The 21,071-nt window shown below is 34.0% G+C and overlaps 2 protein-coding genes across 2 annotated transcripts in view; one reads left to right on the top strand and one right to left on the bottom strand.

Annotated features, from left to right (window-relative positions):
* Positions 1 to 235: 235 nt before the first annotated feature.
* LOC124355801 (testis-specific serine/threonine-protein kinase 1) lies at positions 236 to 3,713 on the top strand. Its single transcript, XM_046806958.1, has 2 exons — positions 236 to 360; positions 2,506 to 3,713. Exon 2 carries the CDS (start codon positions 2,632 to 2,634, stop codon positions 3,613 to 3,615), a length of 984 nt encoding a protein of 327 aa, XP_046662914.1. The 5' UTR covers positions 236 to 360; positions 2,506 to 2,631; the 3' UTR covers positions 3,616 to 3,713.
* Positions 3,714 to 6,612: 2,899 nt separating this feature from the next.
* Positions 6,613 to 21,071, bottom strand: part of LOC124354152 (dynein regulatory complex subunit 7-like) — a 57,273-nt gene continuing 42,814 nt past the window's right edge. Inside the window, exons 6-14 of the mRNA XM_046804407.1 lie at positions 20,742 to 20,963; positions 19,397 to 19,574; positions 17,109 to 17,366; positions 16,336 to 16,556; positions 15,102 to 15,314; positions 12,377 to 12,487; positions 11,775 to 11,885; positions 10,352 to 10,543; positions 6,613 to 6,935 (exon numbers count right to left, since the gene is read on the bottom strand). Coding sequence (XP_046660363.1) covers positions 6,696 to 6,935; positions 10,352 to 10,543; positions 11,775 to 11,885; positions 12,377 to 12,487; positions 15,102 to 15,314; positions 16,336 to 16,556; positions 17,109 to 17,366; positions 19,397 to 19,574; positions 20,742 to 20,963 — 1,746 coding nt within the window. The 3' untranslated portion in view covers positions 6,613 to 6,695. The remainder of the gene's footprint in view (positions 6,936 to 10,351; positions 10,544 to 11,774; positions 11,886 to 12,376; positions 12,488 to 15,101; positions 15,315 to 16,335; positions 16,557 to 17,108; positions 17,367 to 19,396; positions 19,575 to 20,741; positions 20,964 to 21,071) is intronic.

The raw sequence follows: 21,071 nt of genomic DNA, 5'->3' as shown, positions 1-21,071 counted from the left end.
AGAACTAAACAAATCAAATGGTATGACTTATTACAGCTATCAATAACTCTCTTAAAAATTAAAATGTTTTGTATTTAAAGTTTGGCATTATCTTCGATGGTTGAGAGATGATGTCAAACATATTAATTTTCTCTGCATTTTGTTTTGGGCATGGGTGGTGGTCACCTCACCCTGTATACCATTTTAAATCTCTCATCTCATGTGTCTAGAAATTTTTGAAAGTTTAGTTAACAATAATGGTTGTTTCTAAGTAACCTGATTTAGCTGCCATCTGAGTAAATTTTCCCGCTCCAGAACAAAATTGTTATAGTATTCAAGACTATCTTCAAAATCTGAAGTATAGACACTATCACTGTACACGTAAGAAATTTGCTTTAAATTACTAATTTTTGTCACAACTTATGGTGTTACCCTTAAAATGTTTTCTTACTAAACTAGATATAGACTAATTGTTAATTTTAAAATATTGGTTAATTTCAAAAGTAAATTTTGGTTACCATGTTTGCACAAAGTCTTAAACAAGAAGTAAGTTTTACATTATTTTCTTTTTAAAAGTATTTTTATAGTAAGGATTTATCATCTTGCTCTAAGATAGCTCTTAGTGGGTTTATTTTTTACAGGGCACTAAATCTGTAAAAGGGTTAAGTTGAAGAGGAGGTCTGAGACACTTTTCATGTATTTTTAATGCTGACTTTATACTCCTATTATTTGTTCTTTATTCTGTACTAGCTGTTTCCCACTAGTAAAAGGCTGCACGCTTTTCGTAAGCTTTGACCATGTACGAGCACTTCTGGTTGAAGTGAATTATATTTCCAACGCTGATGTAGAGTTAGCCTTGATATCACAATCCAATAATCTGTCAAAAGTGTATTGTATACATACATGTACTTTATTATAAAGTGGTCTAACCCTCAAGCTTTAAGTTCAATCAGAAATTTATTTTAAAGACATAAATCACATATTTTTAAATATACATCATAACTTAGCGCCTTCAAATAGTGTTTGGCTGTTTAATATACGTAACTGTCTTGTAATAGCAGTTTATAATGTGCAGGCGCTTTGAAAACTTGAACATAGCATATAAACCTCCTCTGTGGAAAAATACATATACATACAAATTTTCATAATGATTGGTCACATAGTTTATAATTCTATAAAGGACATACAAACATTCATATATATCTTCATTTATTCATCTATATAAAAATGTCACATGTACTCAATTTGTTTACAAAATTATTTCTTTATTTTCCTGTTGTTATCGTGGTTACCCATAAGACCAATGTAAAAATATTCGCTAACGCTCAGCAAAATTCCATGGGATAACATGTGCACCATCATCAAACTCAGTGTTGCCTTTGTAGAAATAAAGCTTCAAGCAAAATTTCAAGTCTATAAGCCAGTTTGTTTCTTTGTATTGTGAGGACAGACAAATTACATTTTTATAGCCCCTTGAGTGATAGGCTTTGCTAAAGCTCAGCCAAGTACAAATATTAAACTTGGTTGTTAAATAGATAAATAGATTTTTTATACCTATCCTTATTGTTGGGAAAAAGAGATGTTAGATAGAATAGTTAGATTCCCATCTTAGTGTTCCTTCAGAACTAACAAAAAAATCAAAACATTTTCAAAAACTAAATGAAAAGCGTTATAATACGCTTCTATAAAGTGGAAGGATGCAAAATGGTCTAGAAAATTTATTTACATCACAGGTAATAGTAACCATCAATTCTATCAACTATATAAAAATTCTGCCAGAAAATAAGCTTCATTTGGCCTATAAATAATAAAACTTTGAAACTAAAATTTGTTCTCTTTGAAACTGATGTAAATGAAAACACTGTTTTACTAGTATCGTTAAATTTTATATTGAGTCAGAGGAACTTTTACTTCAATTAACATATAATACCTTTAAATTTTGGTTTTGATGGGTGGGATGATTTTCATAATTTCTCAAATTTAGAAAGACAAAGTCTAACTCAGAATTTTTAAACATGAAGTTGTGGTGATACTTTTGACAATTGAATTATAACAATACCAATATGGCTCTATGGCCCACTACACTTACATTTTCTGAAATGCGGCCTATTAAATCAAGTAGTTTTTCAATGCTAAATATTTTTAATTATTTATTAAAATTACTCAAAACGGGAATAAACACATTACTTCAACAATTGTAGACACTTTCTAACCATATAAATATTAAATTAATGTAAATATAATATTTATTACAATCGTACATCCTTAAGACTTACAGTTTTAATCATTTTAAATGGCTCAGAATATTTGAATATCTTTCAATGACCATCACTTTTCTGAAGTGTTTGGTGTACCATTTAAAAATATGTGAATGACGTCTCTGTTGTCCAGCAGAAAATGTTGTTGAATCTGTGGGTAACAGCTAGTACTTATATATTATTTACATGCTTCTATAACATCCAATCTATTTTTACAAACCTATATATCGTTATGTTTTGTATTATTAATGTTTATACATGGTTACAGAAATGTGAATTCCAGCAGGCATGCACTACATCATTGGGTATTGTGATTTCTTCTTATTTCACTTATCCAAATGAACAAATGCTTTCAAAATTTGAAGAAGAGGACAAAGGAATAACTTAGATAGCGATGTCAGAGTCTACAAACAGTAGCCTCCATCCGAGAACTTCGGAGATGGAAGCACTGGCCCAACGAGGTTACATCGTGGGCAGTAAGATCGGACAGGGTTCATATGCCACTGTACACCTTGCAGACTATCAAGACCACAACTCCGACAAACACCAAAGATTGGCATGCAAGATATTTGACAAGGATAGGGCACCTCAGGATTTCCTTGACAAGTTTTTCCCCAGAGAATTGGAAATCCTAACCAAACTCGAAAATCCTCATGTAATACAAGTCCACAGCATACTACAGAGAGGACCGAGGGTTTTTATTTTTATGAGATATGCGGAAAACGGGGATCTGCTAGATTTTATTAAGAAAAATGGAGCCGTCATTGAACCAAATGCTAAGGAATGGTTTCGTCAAATGGCGAGTGGTTTGCAGTATTTACATAGTAAGCAGATAGCCCACCGAGACATGAAATGTGAAAATGTCCTTCTCTCCAAGAGATTCAATGTTAAATTGGCGGACTTTGGATTTGCCCGGTATTGTGTTGACCGGGATGGACACAGAGTGCTGAGTCAGACTTATTGTGGTTCTGCTGCTTACGCCGCGCCTGAAGTCGTCAGTGGGACTCCCTACAATCCCAAGCTGGCTGATGTCTGGTCCTTGGGTGTCATTCTTTACATCATGTTAAATGCATCCATGCCTTTTGATGACTCTAATTTGAAGCAACTTCTAAAAGATCAGGTGGCAAAAAAGTGGGTCTTCCGACCTAAAGTGCGTGATGCATTATCTGCTGGAGCTAGAGCCATGGTTAATAAAATCCTCGAGCCAGATCTAACACAAAGATATACATTGGATTTGATTCTGTCAAACAGTTGGATTGAGCCAAGAAACAATTTGAAATCCAACTCCACCATTCCCTCATGGCCGTCCTTACGCCATTCCTCTCCCAACCGCCATCCTATCACCACCAACGCTCACTACGCCGATGAAGACATGTAAATAAAACAGCAGCAACTCTCATTTGATTTAGGAAATAAATTTTCTATATTGTAACTGTTGTTATTATACTTATAAACTGCACTAAATCAATTCAACAATTTTGTCTAACTATTGTACATAGTCATTAATAAATTGTAAAAGGCTTTGGCTCCTCAGTCCCAATGTTGTGCCTTAGAGACATTGTCATTTACCACTGTAACATCCCTGAGACTAAAGAGGTTGGTATATTTTAAATTGGAATAAGGCAAAAATTATTGTAATTGAATGTAAAACTATTCATTCAATAATATAAAAGAAACAATTTTAAGTTATAAAATTAATCAATTTAAAATAAATTTAACAAATATTTACATACTATACAGACAGTTATTTCTCTTTTCTGTTCAATGCCCTTTTTAATTTTTCTTTTAATGCTAGTAATTTTAAGCATACTAATTTGAATGTCCAACCGACTCTGCAACATTGGTTTTTACAGTTTTTCAATTTATTAAGTACCTATACACAATACAATAAATGGATTTGAATTCCTTATAAAAATAATTCTATATGCTTTGTTCTAAATTTGTTATGTGCAAGGTGTCAGTGATATTAAGTGATTATCTTTGTATTTTATACCAAACAAACAACCTCAACCCCTTAAAAAATCAAAATTCATTTCTCAGTTTTTTTAACTTAGTGGCTTTTTGGCACAAATTACAAAATTTACTTTTTAAGTAAGGTAAATTGATCTAGCTTTCAACCTCTCTTTACAAATAGAGCAAAACCAAAATTGCATATTTTTATCAACAATTTATAAAATGTCAAAGTATGTATTTTTCCTGCCAAAAACTTTCCTACTATTTTAGTGTTATATGGCTGTGTATTGTAATGGTTTGGACTCAAATCCTCCTTTCACCAAAATATAAAAATAAACTAAATAAATTGATATACGTAACGTTTTGTAATTTTATATGTACAGTATTTGGCTCACTAAATCTGTGATATATGTTTATACACACTGTATATTTCTTGTATAAAAGGCAACTAGGTTGGACTCCAAACCATACCTCCTCTAAAATTAAAAAAGACAAATCTCTTTCTTTCCTATCCAATTAAAAAAAAAAATTACCAATAAGTACACATTTTATAGCATAAAGGTATGTGGAAGCTGTAAAATACAATCTTTTCTACTATTTGGATAGTTAACACTATAAAGTAACAAGTTGGTTCTCAGCATCCTTTCTTCCCCAAAAGAGAAACAATGCGTCATTTAATACTACATAGTTATAAAGTCCATTATGTGCTTAAAAATAAAATCTCATAATAAGTAAATAATGTAATTCGTTAAAGACATGTTAAAAATGAGTTTGGCAATCTGCTGCGGGCAGAATGACAGATCTTCTAGTTATTTCTGAATAATATGTATAATAATTAGAAAAAGTTAATTACTAAATGTATATTTTTATAGATTTAATCTTAACAATTTACTTTTCTGAACCATTGCCCCAAAATCTTTTTATTGCATGCTAGTGATACAAGATGTTACAATCACAACACTGATTGTTAGAATATTTTTCAAATGGTTAATCTGCATACGAAATGTTGAAATAAATGGTCATTATCTTTGACTGTCCAGACATTATTTTTTTTGTGGATTTAGGAATAAATTAAACAGTGATTTAATTAGAAAAGTAAGAAATATAGTATTAAGCAATTGTGTAATTAATTTTGCACAATAATCACAATTTAATTCTTAACTGAATATTCATGGAATAAGGAGTGTTATGCACAAGTAGCTTGTATTTTAATAGAATATTTTTTAGTAAAAATATATTATAAAATCATTACAATTATAAAATATTATCAGCATTTTTACATAACATTTCAAAATTTTATAAAACATGATAAATAGTAACAAATATCTACAGTTTTAATAACATTATGACACTTTATAGTTTCAAAACTAAAGCGTATATATTTTAGAGCTTTTAAAAATCTGCTCAGGACAGTTTGATTTGATTTTCCAAATTCTTATATAATGCCCTTGATAATTAAACCAGTTGATGTAAAGATTTACTTTACAGAAACAAAGGTAGCTGGAATTTGAAAGATATATCAAAGTTAACTCTTTGAACAATGTTCTTTCCAAAATTGAAGTGGGTTTCGGGTTTTCTTTTCTAAGAGATACAAAGGGCGTGTCTGAACCTGAAATCAAACTTCTGATATTCAAACATGACTTACGCAGCAGCTTATCCAGCAAAACAAATGGATTTCATTAAAAATTGCAACAAATCAAAAAGTGACAATACGGAAACTTCAACTTCTCGCAATCATGTTGCACTACATTGCAAAGTATACTGTGCTCGAACAATATTAACTATGAGCACAATTCTCGGCTCTATGCATATGAATAAATATTTCTGTTCTGTACTATGTAAAGATTTAGTAGGAATTTTAAATATTTTTAAAACTGAGTACTGAGTGATGCAGTAATGTTGGGTGACACTTTATAGACTGCTACTGTAACCTTCGGTACCGAACATGTTATAAACCCAGCAGTGAAATAATTTGATAAGGTCAACTACAACTACAAGCTGAGCAGATACGAATCACACCTTGTCATTCCAAATTAATTTGAAGTAGTTGAGTACCTAATATAAAGAGAACAAATGAAATACAAGCAAAATATAGAAAATCTTTCAAAAATATATTTTAGAGTGCAGCAAATGAGTTCTCACAATGTGATTTTCCTTCCACCAAAACTCATAATATTGTATGACTTTAAATAAGGTATCTCAAAACCAAGGTTGTAATTTAAGTAGTACAAGTTGCAATGGGTTAGGGTTTTAAATAATTTTTTTTAATCCCTTTGAGTTTAGATAATCGTCAAAAAGTCAAATGATCACATTTTTATGAACGCTATACTGTCAGTTCTAAGATTAATACTTATTATTGTTTATATAGTTAAAAATTAAGCTTTATTGTTATACAAGTGCTGTAAGGCGTTTCAAGATTCACTAAAAGAGCTGCAAAAATTTTATTTCAAAGTATCTTTAAATCAAAATGTTTGTCATACAATAATAATGAAATCCAGTTGACAATCAAGATCGAGAGCAGTCCAAGTTGAGTGCAGCGAGTCGTGGATCATGACACAGCCACAGATCCAGTGCTGCGTACCTCTCAGCAGCCAAGTCCCTATGTCGCAACAGTCGCAACTCCAGTGCGTGCAGCTGAAACGCAAGTCTGCGAACGTCTTCCAAGTATGACTCCTCTTGCTCGTTGGTCACATGTGTTCCCAGGTTCTCGTACCACTGGTGCTTCGCTTGTAGCTCTTCAGTTAACTGTTTAAAATATTGAACACAAGTGAAATATAAATAAGTTGCTAGAATATTCTGTGTAACTTGCTCTGATCATCTGCACTCTGCATATACTATCTTCCTGCTCTAATCTTATGTACTACACACTAGGAGTACACCACACCATATGTTGCATAAGTGGCTTTGCTGAGTGTGCAAGCAAAATTACAAGTTCATTTCCTTCTTGAGATGTCCTGCACACATAAATACGATTACACAGAAAAGAAAAATCATGTTAACCTACTGAGTGATACGATTTGGCTTTAATGATGCTCAGCCAAATCTCATAAATCAACATGCACTGTCTTAGAACTCACTTTTATTCATGTAGAAATGAAGTTACACACAATATTTAAAGTTTACAGATTAAATCTTTATCCACATATCTTGCAGATAGTTGAAAACTTCGTTTGTTACTATGTTATGTGTTACAATGTCTTATGATTGTTTTAGGTTTATTTAAAAATTTATTTATTCTGCGGTTTATTTCATTACCATCATTATTAACTATAAGACCAATGTAAAAATGTTCACTAACGCTCAGCCAAATCCCTTGAAAAAACATGCACCATCATTGAACTCAATTTTGTCTATGTAGAAATGAAGCTTCATGCAAAATTCTGTATTAGTCCGTTCTCAAGATATGCGGCAGATAAGACAAATAAAAATGCTTCAGCCACTCAAGTGATAGGCTTCACTGACAGACACTCAAGCAAAAATTTATTATGTTTACATAACACCATGTGTAAAGAATACCTCATGGTGATGTCAACAATTAACAATGATTAACGTCTCTAATTTTATCCTCTTTTTAAGTGAAATTTCATTTACCCAATATATAGTTTTATGTTGTTACATAATAATATAACAGTGAATACCATATGGTGGGGATATGTCAATTTGTTAGTGCATATACTAAACAAAAATAACACACAATTTGTATAAATAAAACATATGGTATTGGTATTCAAATTTATATACAATACATTGAAAACTAAACATGAAATAGAAATAATCAACAGCAAACGGTAAAATCATTAACATAAAATATTATAATCATTGAAAACATTGTCATTCACTTAAGAATTCAAATCACTATAAAAAACGCTTTTCTAGCAAGTAGCCCCTAACAAATTCTCTGGTCTGAAATTATTAGGCAAATTATTATACAGACTATTCCTATGTATTCAGGCAATTTTTCAAAGGCATATGTTTGGTTTTTACCTGAATTTTAACCATCATTGTTGCTCTAGCCCACCATTTAGCAACAGTTTTTATACACCATTAGGAGTAAGAACATTGCCGGCCCAATCAATCTGTTCTTTAACACATAGGCAATATGGTTATAATCTTAGATATGCTGGCATGGTCTCCTCGACATTGCTCTCTTCTTTCTCAAATGAATGACTCTAGAAGAAGGTCAATAAAAATCTCCAAAACACAGAGTGGAGTTGTATGTACTGACATCTATGTAATCCCCAGAAAAACCACTCACTGAATGTTGATAAGTTCCGTTCATAACTATTTCCTTCTTTGTCTCTAATGACAGTGAATAAAAGCATTAATTACAGTCCAAGGAAGGTCTGATGATGGCTACGTAGAGCGTATACTTTGTGTAGGTGAAGACCTTTATCAATCCCTCTTATACAGACCCAGAAGGTTTTAATTTGTCTTCATAGCATAATCCCCCATTACAATTTGCCATCTAGAATAACTTCCAGATACTTCACTGTGCGGTATGTCTTGGTATCAGCAGCCTAGAATATCCAGTCTTCTTGTAAAAAGCATGTAGTCCATTATGGGTGATTTGATTCATAATTTCTCCCCTGCATAAGTAATTTTATAGAAAGCTGCTAATTGGAATCAGCCTCATGATGGAATTTTCAGAAGACTTGGCATTTTCACCAGTTATAACCCACAGATCCGAAAATCACCACTCAAAAAATTTGAATAACCTATTTGTTATGAACAGATGAAAAATGGCGGAATAAATGTATGTTTACTACTCTCATGCAATCTACTACAGTCAGAAGAAGAGCTCTGTCATTTTGTAAACAAGCATTTATTCCTTTATTGTTCATATTAAATAAGGTACTAACATTTTTGTCTTTTTCAAATTATGTTTTGTGTGTAATTTTTTTCTCTTTATGCTGATTTTATAAAAATTTTTAACAGTCCTTTAAAATTCACAATTTGGAACTACTAAAGGTATATTTTTTCTATCAGCAGAAAGTTACATCCTAATAATAAAGTAAAAACATGTCAAATTAAAACACCGTAAAATAACCGTTTCTGAGTAATGATTTTTTCTAATAAAATTACAACCAAACCAATGCTAAAAATAGCAAAATAGACCATACTGTTTGAGAAACTTTTAGTTTATTTTCATTGTTATTATCCAAAAAGATTTCCTCGTATTGTTTGAACACCCTGTATATACATCTATCTATGCTCATGTAGATTTGCAACTACAATATTGTGTCCCCTGGGTCAATAAATGTTATGAGCTCTTTATCCTCTAACTGCTGACTGATTCGACCACCCTAGCCGCGCTCTTAGTACTCCTCTTGTGTATAAATGCTTTTGAGACTGTTTCTGCCATTCCAAAGGATATTCACTTCTTTCTAGCAATTGTTTTCCAATTACTGTGTAGTGAGCTAAAATGTGTTGCTTCAAACTGAGTTAAAACAGAAGAATTAAATCATAGATTTCACCTTTATTGATATGTGCTGAAACACCATAGTTATCAACTACACTATGGGATAGGCACTTCAATGTGTTGAAATGTGTGTAACAATTATAGGGTTAAGGATGGGTCTTTGTACAGTGTACAAACTTATATTCAAATCACTCTTTTAATCTCAAGAGAAAAGGGAAAACCTTTGAAGTAGTTCAACAAATATTATTTTTTAAATTATAGCTCACAAAGGTTTTCCTAAATATAGCATTTTGTGCTGTCATCATCATTAAATGTAACATCTTTAAAAACATGAAAGATATTTCTCTAACTAATTTATGACTTGTGGTTACAGAGCTAAGGAATAAGACAAATCCATAACTCCTTTTTTTAAATTATGTTAAAACAAGGGAAATTTCTAATAAATGACAAAAAAATTTTAATTTGTAGCGTATAGCATACAGGTTGAGGCAGACAATTTTGGGGTATTTTCATGTGTTAAAACTTATTTCCATACATTCTTTTGGGACAAAACATGAGAATTTTTGTTAAAACAAAAAAAGGTAGGTTTCTCGGGTCAGCTACTATACATTGCGGACGGATGGTCTGCCACACAGTATATATATTGACTGTTCCTTAATGAACAGTTCTTACTTTAACTTATTAAATAACTATAAATTATTGAGCATTTATTTTAAACCAGAATTTTAAGTAGTATTTCTACCTTATCAAAATTGAACTGCATCTTGTTGGCTCTGTCGACAAGCAGCTGCTTGTACTCATTGAGGCAATATTGTCGCACCTCCATGATGTTCTGATGGGACAGGGGTTTGTTGGCAAACTGCACCAGATACACAGCTAGATAGTCTGTCTCTGCCTCTACTTCTCGAACTGTCTGCTCCTTCAGCTGTTGCTCCTGCAGTCAACCATAACAGACATGGGTTTGTTGGTAAACTGCACCAAATATACAGCTAGATAGTCTGTCTCTCCCTCTACTTCTCCCACTGTCTGCTCCTTCAGCTGTTGCTCCTGCAGTCAACCATAACAGACATGGGTTTGTTGGTAAACTGCACCAAATATACAGCTAGATAGTCTGTCTCTCCCTCTACTTCTCCCACTGTCTGCTCCTTCAGCTATTGCTCCTGCAAGTCAACAGACATGGATTTGTTGGTAAACTGCACCAAATATACAGCTAGATAGTCTGTCTCTCCCTCTACTTCTCCCACTGTCTGCTCCTTCAGCTGTTGCTCCTGCAGTCAACCATAACAGACATGGGTTTGTTGGTAAACTGCACCAAATATACAGCTAGATAGTCTGTCTCTGCCTCTACTTCTCGAACTGTCTGCTCCTTCAGCTGTTGCTCCTGCAGTCAACCATAACAGACATGGGTTTGTTGGTAAACTGCACCAAATATACAGCTAGATAGTCTGTCTCTCCCTCTACTTCTCCCACTGTCTGCTCCTTCAGCTATTGCTCCTGCAAGTCAACAGACATGGATTTGTTGGTAAACTGCACCAGATACACAGCTAGATAGTCTGTCTCTCCCTCTACTTCTCCCACTGTCTGCTCCTTCAGCTATTGCTCCTGCAAGTCAACAGACATGGATTTGTTGGTAAACTGCACCAGATACACAGCTAGATAGTCTGTCTTTGCCTCTACTTCTCGCACTGTCTGCTCCTTCAGCTGTTGCTCCTGCAGTCAACCATAACAGACATAGGTTTGTTGGTAAACTGCACCAAATACACAGCTAGAGAGTCTGTCTCTGCCTCTACTTCTTGCACTGCCTGCTCCTTCAGCTGTTGCTCCTGCAGTTAACAATAACAGACATGGGTTGGTACAATGCACCAGATACACAGCTACATAGTCTGTCTCTGCCTCTGCTTCCCGCACTGTCTGCTCCTTCAGCTGTTGTTCCTGCAGGCACCAATAACAGCTTTAAAGTGAATAAATAAACTACAGCAACACATTTTCCGTACTTGCATTTATTAAAATTTACTTAGGGAGAACACTGGACTTTAAATATTACCAGGATGGTTTAGATTACTTCCTTGAAGTTTTCCTTGCATCCACAACAGTTCTGTAGTTATATCTATAATTATGAACCCATACAAAACTAGCATCTGACAATGTGATATGATAAAACTTACACATCTCTTCATCCCTTGCTTCGCTGCATTGTTCCTTTCCTCATCAAAGATTGATATTTTTAGTTTTGGTTCAGCAGTTTCCAGTGCCAAACTACGGAGTATTGACAAAATCTAAAACATAATTCAGTAATATCACATAAATATTAAATTTTGGAACTATTGATTAAGATATTTAATATTTTACCTTGGGATTTGGAGTAATCTCAGTCATGTTTGATGACATAAACAAGATAAGCATGTACCATTATACAATAAGGCCGATATGTTTAATGTCTCCAAATGAACTTTATCGAGATATCTTACCACATGATACGTTCACATTTTTGTTCATTGAGTTAGGTTTCATAGCAGTGTTTAAAAAATAAAAGTTTTGTTCAGGTAGGTAGGCAAAGAGAAATAGGTTCAACCAATAATTTAAATCTCCAAAAATGGTCACACTGGGATGGATAATTTAACATTTACTTGTGCATTAACCAACTGCAGAATGTTGTGTTGCAGTACTAAATCATATAAAAATTCATCCTCTGAAGTACTTGTATATATAAGACACAAAGACTTGTTAATAGATAAAAATTTACATCAATATTATCATCACTGTATACCTCATCTTCCATGTCACGAATGTGCTTGAGAGCATCACGTTCTGCTTTGAGACAAGCCTCCAGCAGCCAGAACAGTTCAACCTTCTTCTGGGGAGGAGCAGCTGTGTCCACCTGCCAACATTACCTCTGTTGTTAGTTCCAATTAATTTGAAGTAAAAGTTCATATAAATAATTTAAGTTGTGGAGAAAGAATAAATTTCAAGGTCTGCTCATAACAGACTAGATACTGACAGGGAGAGATGATTGACAGTCTTGTCTTATCTTATCATATGGTATATTTTTTCTAAATAACTTTCATTTCTAGGCAGGAGTAACAATGGTTCAGATATAAACAAGACTTTCATTTCATGAGAATATACTCATTACAGCATAGTGATACACTAGATGGTTGTTAAGGGTTTTTGGAGAAGTGATTGACACAAATTGTCTTGAAATAAAATAAAAATTGAATAAAAAAAATTCTCAAAGACTGTCTTAACATAGTTTTACTAAAGCATATGATTAAACTTAAACGAATAGGAACAACATTTAAAATAAAAACGTATCCAACATTGACTTTGTTCGCATACATTCTCATCTTTCACCAAACCTCATCTCTTTAAATTTCTAGGTTTAGAGAGCGTGTATTGGAAAGGTTTCTAATGAAATTTGCTTAGATTTGTGACCACTAGTCATGTACGAGTATATTATAGTTTCAAGATACAGTACTTATTAATATGCACTTTGGTGCATAATTTATCATGTTGTACATTTATTTGCAGAGCATGTAATTTCCTCTCCTCTATATTCAAACTGGGTGGGTGAACAAGTTTGACAGACTCGTGTTTATAACTTAGCTTATGATAAAATTATCAGAGAACTATAAATATGCAATTGTTTTTGTATTGTCACAGAGCATTTGAGTTTCCGTTTCTATACAGTTGCAGTGAGATGGTATACCAAGCTTAGTTGACAAATGAACAAGATTTTGATTTTGAGAATTGATTTTGGGGTAATGAGAAGGATATTCAATGCTGTTTGCACAATATATGACTTTTGATGAATCAGATTTCTCAGAATATATTCCAAAATAAAAATGGTTTATCCATCAAATGGTTTAATTTGAGATAGAGCCTAGTGTTGGCTCACCTACTGTATGGAGCTCACAAGTAGAGTAAAGCGGCCCATACACTAGACGTGCAATGCACGCCGTGCAAGCACAACGTGCCAAAATTGGAAGAAACGTGCCAGTGTGTGGAGGTCTCCGTGCTAAGCACGCCGTGCATTGCATGGCACGATGGCAATCAAGATTGGTTTGATTTTCGGTGTGCCGTGCCACCTGCCGCCGTGCCACCCTGCAAGTGTGTGGGCCAGTCCCGTGCCACGTGCTGAGAGTGGAGTGTCTTTTGAGGTTATTTTTCGTTCTCTCGCGGCAAATACTCTCCTATATTTACCATGTCGACTGCTGACACAAATTTTTCTCTCTCCTAATTTCTTACCATTATTACCAGAAATCACCATTGTTTGTGACGAGTGAAGTGTAAAGAGTACTCAAATAAAAGACTAAAACAAAATGCGTATTTAGACCTTGTGGAACTGTGCAAAACTGTGGTTCCTGATTAAGTCTTTTAGTAGTCTCATATCAGAATACATTTCTCCCTCTTTTAACGAATTTTTCGTCCATAATATTGTCTTCTTCTCTTCTTCACTTTTCTATCGTCATGAATCGCACCAATCAACAATACTGTTAACGCTTTATGTTTAGTTACAAGAGGCATAGTAGTAGAATATTATAGCACGACAATACTACACAATATCACAATAACACAACCAACTTCTAGCACGTCAAGGGACTGACTAAACTGTCAGTGTGTGGGGCACAAAGTGCCATGCCAAGCATGGCGTGCCAGTATAAAAAACTGCACGGCGTGCAATGCACGTCTAGTGTATGGGCCGCTTAACAGGAGAAATCCGCCTGTCAGGGTCCCTGTCAATCACTTTTATGCATTTCTAAAAGTATTGCACATACTAGACTATGAATATTTTATTTACCTTTTTAATTAAATAACATACATTTAATTTGTAATTATAATAAATTATTATAATTTCACTACACATTTTCTTAATTTAGAACAATTTTATATTTGTATAGTATTATTAAACACATTGTTTCGGTCTTTGTTTTTGTTTTAATTTTATCTATTAGACTATTTTTATTGGTTAGTAATGCTAATGTGGGTAATTATTTTAATATGATTGTAACATTCTTTATATTATTAATTATATTGCTACTTTTGTAGTTATCAATTTATTCCATAGGTTTAAACTACACGCATTAAAAAAAAATATTAATAACATAAATACAAAACAGTTGGTCACCTTGTAATGATTACCATAAATTAGGAAATTTACATAAATAATAAGTATATATTTAAATAAGCACTATACATATGTTAAACATATGATAATTATCAATACATTTTGTATATTACTAATTAATGACTTACATTCCTAAATTACAAGTACTGATTAAATAATGCACATGATTAACTATACTGTTAACAATGACTTAAATGATATTCTTTAGTTGAATAAGGTAAATGAACACAGTGAGGACAATGAGTTCACACTGGAGCAGGCAAGCATTGCTGTAGAGGGATGGGGTAAGTATAACGGCATATTCAAGGAATTTGCTTGAACCTACCCCAGTACCCCTCGCTACACCCAACGTGAGCTCCCTACTCACCACATAACCTGAAGTCATTTTGCTGTCAAACTTGAGTCGGTCGCCCTGGTCAGCAAGTGGGGGCTTGACGAAGTACCGTGTCCCTGCTGTGATTTTCCCCTCTGCGTAGTGGTAGTTTATATTAATCTCTTCGTTTGTTATGTCAAACTCTCGTCTTGCAATGTCTCTGTCCGCCACGAGCTCTTCGTTGCGATGGAACTTCTCGATAATTTTCTGTATAACATTAGAACTATTTCAATTTCTATCAATACAAAATTTATTAATGTTACATCCTCATCTTCTATATTTTTGAGATAGTATTTAAAATATTTAACTTAGTTTGAAAGGTAGTCCTACGTGGAAAGAGAATATTCACAAAAAATTATTTTATTCAAATGTACAAAATAAGTCTATAATTGTAGCTTGAAAAGAACAAATCAATTAAGGCTGTTTCTTGAAAACTTATGAAAATTTACTTCAGAAATGAAAGAATTAATTCAAAATCTTTATATAAAACTTGTGTACTCTTTCCCCAAATTTTCTTGAGTGATAATCTAAACATATACTGATCCTGTACAAGAAGAGAGGTTGATCTACTTTTCTCATCAGACTAAATGGAGGTACAACAGTAAAATATTTAATAAATGGGTGCACTGGTTTGCTTGTACTGCCCTGCTTAAACAGTTGCAAGGATAAAGCGGGTGGTGCGAGAAAAGTTCCCATGAGTAGGAGGCAAAGAGGAGCAACCATCCCATCAGTCTTGATGAGTACAACTTTGTTATTTTAGAGTTTCAACATTATAAGATGAATTGCAAATTTTTAATTTTAAGGTCTAGGTGTGGGGGTGATTGGATGGCAGAAATTGTATTAGATTATTCTTAGTAATTTTGCAACAATGAGGAATTTAACTAGTGTTTATAGTTTTAGACAGGAGTAATGGCTGAAGGGATTTGAATAAATTGTTTTTAGGTATGAGTATATAATTATGCTCTTTTGTCTATTTGTTGGTTAATTTAATAATGTTTAGAATTAATTGGTTATTTTAATATTACACGTTAGATGATCCCAGAGCTAGCTGATAAGGTCCGGGCTCTCACTGGTAAATATAAGTAGCATGCTTCCAAATTACAATTTATTATAAATGGCTTAGCCTTGCATGAGACCAGGGATAAAGGCTACTGTAGTTGTAACATTTGCACACCAATGGTAACAGTAAAAAATAATCCTGCACAAAGTCTATGTGGTTGCCACTCACAGTAACAGTTCGACGGATGGTGCCATCGGTGATGGACCACTTGTTGAGGGCACGGGTGCGAGGGTCAAAGGTTACAAAGCGATGGTACAGTCGGTCCTCTCGGCTCTCAAACTGCTCCTCCAGAGACACCGGTGTGAGAGTCAGAGTTTTAAGACTGTCATGGCGTACCTGCTGGAAGAATTCCATCACCCGCCTGCTCTCCTCTGTGTATCGTGTTTGTCCTTACACAAAAAATTTTACACATATAGCAAGCTTATAAATATAAATCCAAAAACTATAATAAAGCATATATTCATATAAAAGTAAGAAACTAATAAAGTATAGTCAGGATTTTCTAAAGTAAACATTAATGATTTCTGATATTCTCGAAGTTTAAACATAAATTAATTATTTGAGAATGTTTCTGATTCTAACTTATCAAATATTTCATTTAAAATTCAGGTGTTCAATAATCTTATGATTATTGGATTGTCTTCCTCGCCACAGAAGAAGCCAGATCGTATAATCAAGATCCAGAGTTAAATGATTTTCTTACAGAGACTTATGTGGTAAGAAATAAAAATTCCTGTATGAAATGAGATTGCATGATGAAAAACAACAATGGTGGTGGGAGAAAGGGTGGAGTTCAATATAGAACTTCCATCTTGGGATTCATAAAATAAAATCATGAATTTTAAAGCTTCTGTTAATAAAAACTATTTCCACTGGTTTAATGGCATTTAAAAAATTATCCTCCAATCTTATTAGATAAACACTACGAATAAAACACTCACTCATAAGTGCATCTTCCCTGCCCTTCTCATACTCATCAATGATCGTCTCTGGCTGAAAATACCGGATGGAGCGGAACAGACAGTCCTCCCTGTTTTGGAACATCTGGTATTCCACCTGTGGCTCCTGGCACTCATAATCCTCATATGTGGTTACTCTGCAGACCAGCCCATCGTCGTGCAGGTATGGAGCAAACTTCTCTACCAACGCCTTCTTGTAGTAGGTGCTCTTCTGGCCTAGAGGATACCGCTGCTCATATCCTACAGTATAAAAACTACTAATCAGTAAAATAATTAAACTAACATGGAATGCCTACCTAGACAATGTGCTCAGACAACAAAATGGTCCCTAATGAATTGTTTGTTACTCTGTTGGATTATCCCGGAAATTTGAAACCAGATTTCTGCCAACAGGTTGTATGTGGTACCCTGGTTAGGTGACCCAAAATACAGTCAGTGTGACGATCAAACAAATTTTCAAGTCTATTAAGACTTGCGACCATTAGTACCGTGGTCTCTCTGTTGCACTGCCTCTACAGCATTGTATGTATTACTCGACGTATTGCCTGTCAGCATCTCCTAATTGAAGTACAACTGACTGGCAGTGTACACACAGACTATCAATAAATAGGAACTGGTGAGGTAACGTAGTTTGTGTAGGACATTCTCTTATTGTTGGCTAGAATTTCACATTCTCTGTGCAGGTAATATTGTACCTAATTATCAAATATAAAAGTTTTCTAGTATACCATGTCAAAACATTGCTTACGCAATTTACTTCTTAGAATTTTTCAGCCTAGGTGTGGACAACTATCTTCAGTTAACAGATGCTGTTGACTAAAGATGGCCCTCCCTAGTGAGGCGGAAATTTTTCAATGTGAAAGTTGAGTTTAGCTCCAGTTTACCTTCCTCTTAGTGCAGCGATTGGAATGTGACGCTGTCACAAACTTGACTCCTTGAATCTCGAGTCATGTTTGTCTGAAGAGATCCAAAAAAAGTCGGTGACAAAGAAGCTCAACATAATCTCTTAATATCATTTCAACAGAGACACCAAGTCTACAAAATATAGTGTAATCTAGGTGTAGATATTCAATTGTTGCACCTGATGAGACAACAGGAATACTCTTCACCTAGATTACACTATATTTTGTAGTCTAGGTGTCTCTGACTTCGAGATATACAGTGTTTATTTTGAGTTTCTTCGTTATTGACAATTTTTGGATCTCTACATACAAACATGACTCCAAATTCCAGGTGTCAAGTCTATGACAGTGTCACATTCCAGACACTACACAAAGTGAAAGATGACCTGGAGTTAAACTCAACATTCGTGTACCATAGCTGCGTTATGTGTGGTGTAAGTAATGTTTTGACTCAGTGTGAATCAGTTATGACACTGTGATGTTTAGTGAGATTTGATGTTAGTTATGACACCTGGTTTCATGCGTATCAAAGAACTTAGATAAAAATATTATACCTACATGAGCAGTTTTTTCTTTCCATCTCAATCTACATTGATACTCTTCACCTAGATACTCTTCACAGATGCAAGGTCAAAAATGACATCCGCACCAAATCTAATAGTGGTACATTGACGGATTGCTAGTATGAACCAAATTATGATTTGGCATTTATAATTAGACCCCTAATATAAAAGTGGAATCTTGAGAACTTTAGTATAATCTTTCAGACAGAAATCTAGCAATTCTCACATGACCACAACTTGAAAGAAGCTATCTGGTAAATTCATATTTATTTTTTCAGATGCTTTACATCCCTTAGAACATTTAACTCCTGTCAAATATCTTCTGCACTTGTTTAGGAGTTTATGTAAGCCATACTTTGTGTAATCATCTGGAACTTAGATGGCTCCAGGACAATCAAGGAATCAGCAAATAATATTTTTAAGATATATAATGGGTTAGAAACAGAGAACAAACTTATAACAAAATAACAGGCATATGTTTCTTTTGGCAAAAAATTAGTTATTTACCTGTAAGAAATTATAGTTGATTAGGATTTAAATACTCAGAAAAGTGTATAATATACAAATACTAAAGATAGACCTGTCCACAAAAATCTTAAGAATTCAATTATGTATATGATCTATAGCAATAATGACAAAAGATCTGCACATACACATAGACAAAATGTTCCACGAAACCCACTTTTATAACTCAAGATGCTTCAAAATAAATATTTCCACAAAATCTTACGATGGATTGTGTTTGGGTAACCTTTGATATGTGAATCTCTTGTTGCCTCTACAAGAGTGTCAGAAGGATACTTACGGTCGTGAGGGATATGCAGTCGCTGGACCCAAGATGCAGGCATGTCCAGGTGTTTCTCCAGCAGGATTGTGTCCTTCTGGTCTAGATCCATATCTCTGGAGATCTCTTGCCACTCCCATGGCTCACCAGGCAACAGGTGTTGCCAACACGATGTGTCTCGTAGCTCAAACTGCAGATCCTACAAATGGTAACAATGTTAACACATTCAGAACTTATCTTATGTTGTAACAATATAACACCATTCATTTTTACTGCATCGAATTATTGAATAAAGATGATTCTGATTTTGAGTGTAGCTCATGTGTTATTTAATCACAGAATAAACTTCCTTGTTTTTATTAATTTTCAAAAAGGGCTTATACAGACAAGATGAACAGAAAATATCACGTATACATAATGATCATATGGGTTAACTTAAGAAGTAACAATTTTGACATATTCACAAAATACTTATAGCTCATTTTTGGGTTAACCCATTCTCAATCCATCTCAAGTAATTTTTAAGATTCTTTATGAAGTCTATTACATAATCTAATATACTCGCATAAGCATGCATCAAGTATATTTGATGAGGTAAACAAATAAAAACCATTAGATCCATTAGGAAAAATATTAGTTTAACAGAAGCGAGTGCTCACAGCGTTATGTTACCCCGGCAGTCCTAAAATTAGTACATTACAGGTGTCGCAGTACACCTGTTAAGGTTGTAGATGTTTCATATTAAATGAGAAATAATATATCTTCTTCTATGTCATCTATTACAAATAAATCTTAATATTTAAAATTTTCACCTACACGTTTATATTGAAGTTAATTTTTTAACTGGATTTATTTTCCTTGACTCCTTTTCTATTGATTATGATGATTTTCCTCGACTAGATTTTTACCTGTCACAAGGCAGGACCACAAGGTGATGGTCAACCCTTTTGTTGATCTGTTTCTTAGATTAAAAAAAAGTAAGATGTCTTATTTTACCAGGTGAAGTTAGCGCTACTATCTTTACAAAATCAAATTATTTGGTCAATTCAAATACTTTTCGGTTTTTAAAAGATTGTATACAAGAGATTTACACTTATGTTTCCAGGATATATCAAGAACTGTAATATGCATATACTTTACTCAATACATTTTTTTCTTCCTCCCTCATCCTGCTCTTATCTAAAACCATTGGGATATGCTTCATTGCTGCCCAGTACTTTTTAGAAGTACTTCATACAAAGTTGTTCTAATACTTACTGTTGCCTACATTGTCTTTTGTAAGTATTCAAAACAAATAGTTTCTCCTTAATTATAAACACAGCAAACTTAAAGCAAATAAATATTTTTCACTTTCACAGAGGATTACCTTACAGCCACTGCAGTTCTGCACATTGACCCAATAATTGCGATGGTTCCACAGGCTCTCAATGCCCAAGTAGAGAGGGTCGGCAGGACCGGATTCCACCCCAGAACCTGGCTGTATGAAAAACACCTGCTCTACATCAGACTTGTTGGGACTGGGTAGTACAGCCACCCAGCTGTGAATACCCCACCAGTACAGGGGGTCATGTGGTGGTTTCTCAAGTTCCTGGACAGTATAGAATATTTCTATTATATCTACAGCATCTGCTCCATATCTGACTGGTTGGGACTGGGTAGTACACCACCCAGCTATGAATACCCCACCAGTACAGAA

Source organism: Homalodisca vitripennis, chromosome 1 (genome assembly GCF_021130785.1).
Source record: "Homalodisca vitripennis isolate AUS2020 chromosome 1, UT_GWSS_2.1, whole genome shotgun sequence".
In the NCBI taxonomy this organism is placed as follows: Eukaryota; Metazoa; Arthropoda; class Insecta; order Hemiptera; family Cicadellidae; genus Homalodisca; species Homalodisca vitripennis.
The sequence above is the reverse complement of the archived record's forward strand: the minus strand, read 5'-3'. Positions and strand labels throughout refer to the sequence as shown.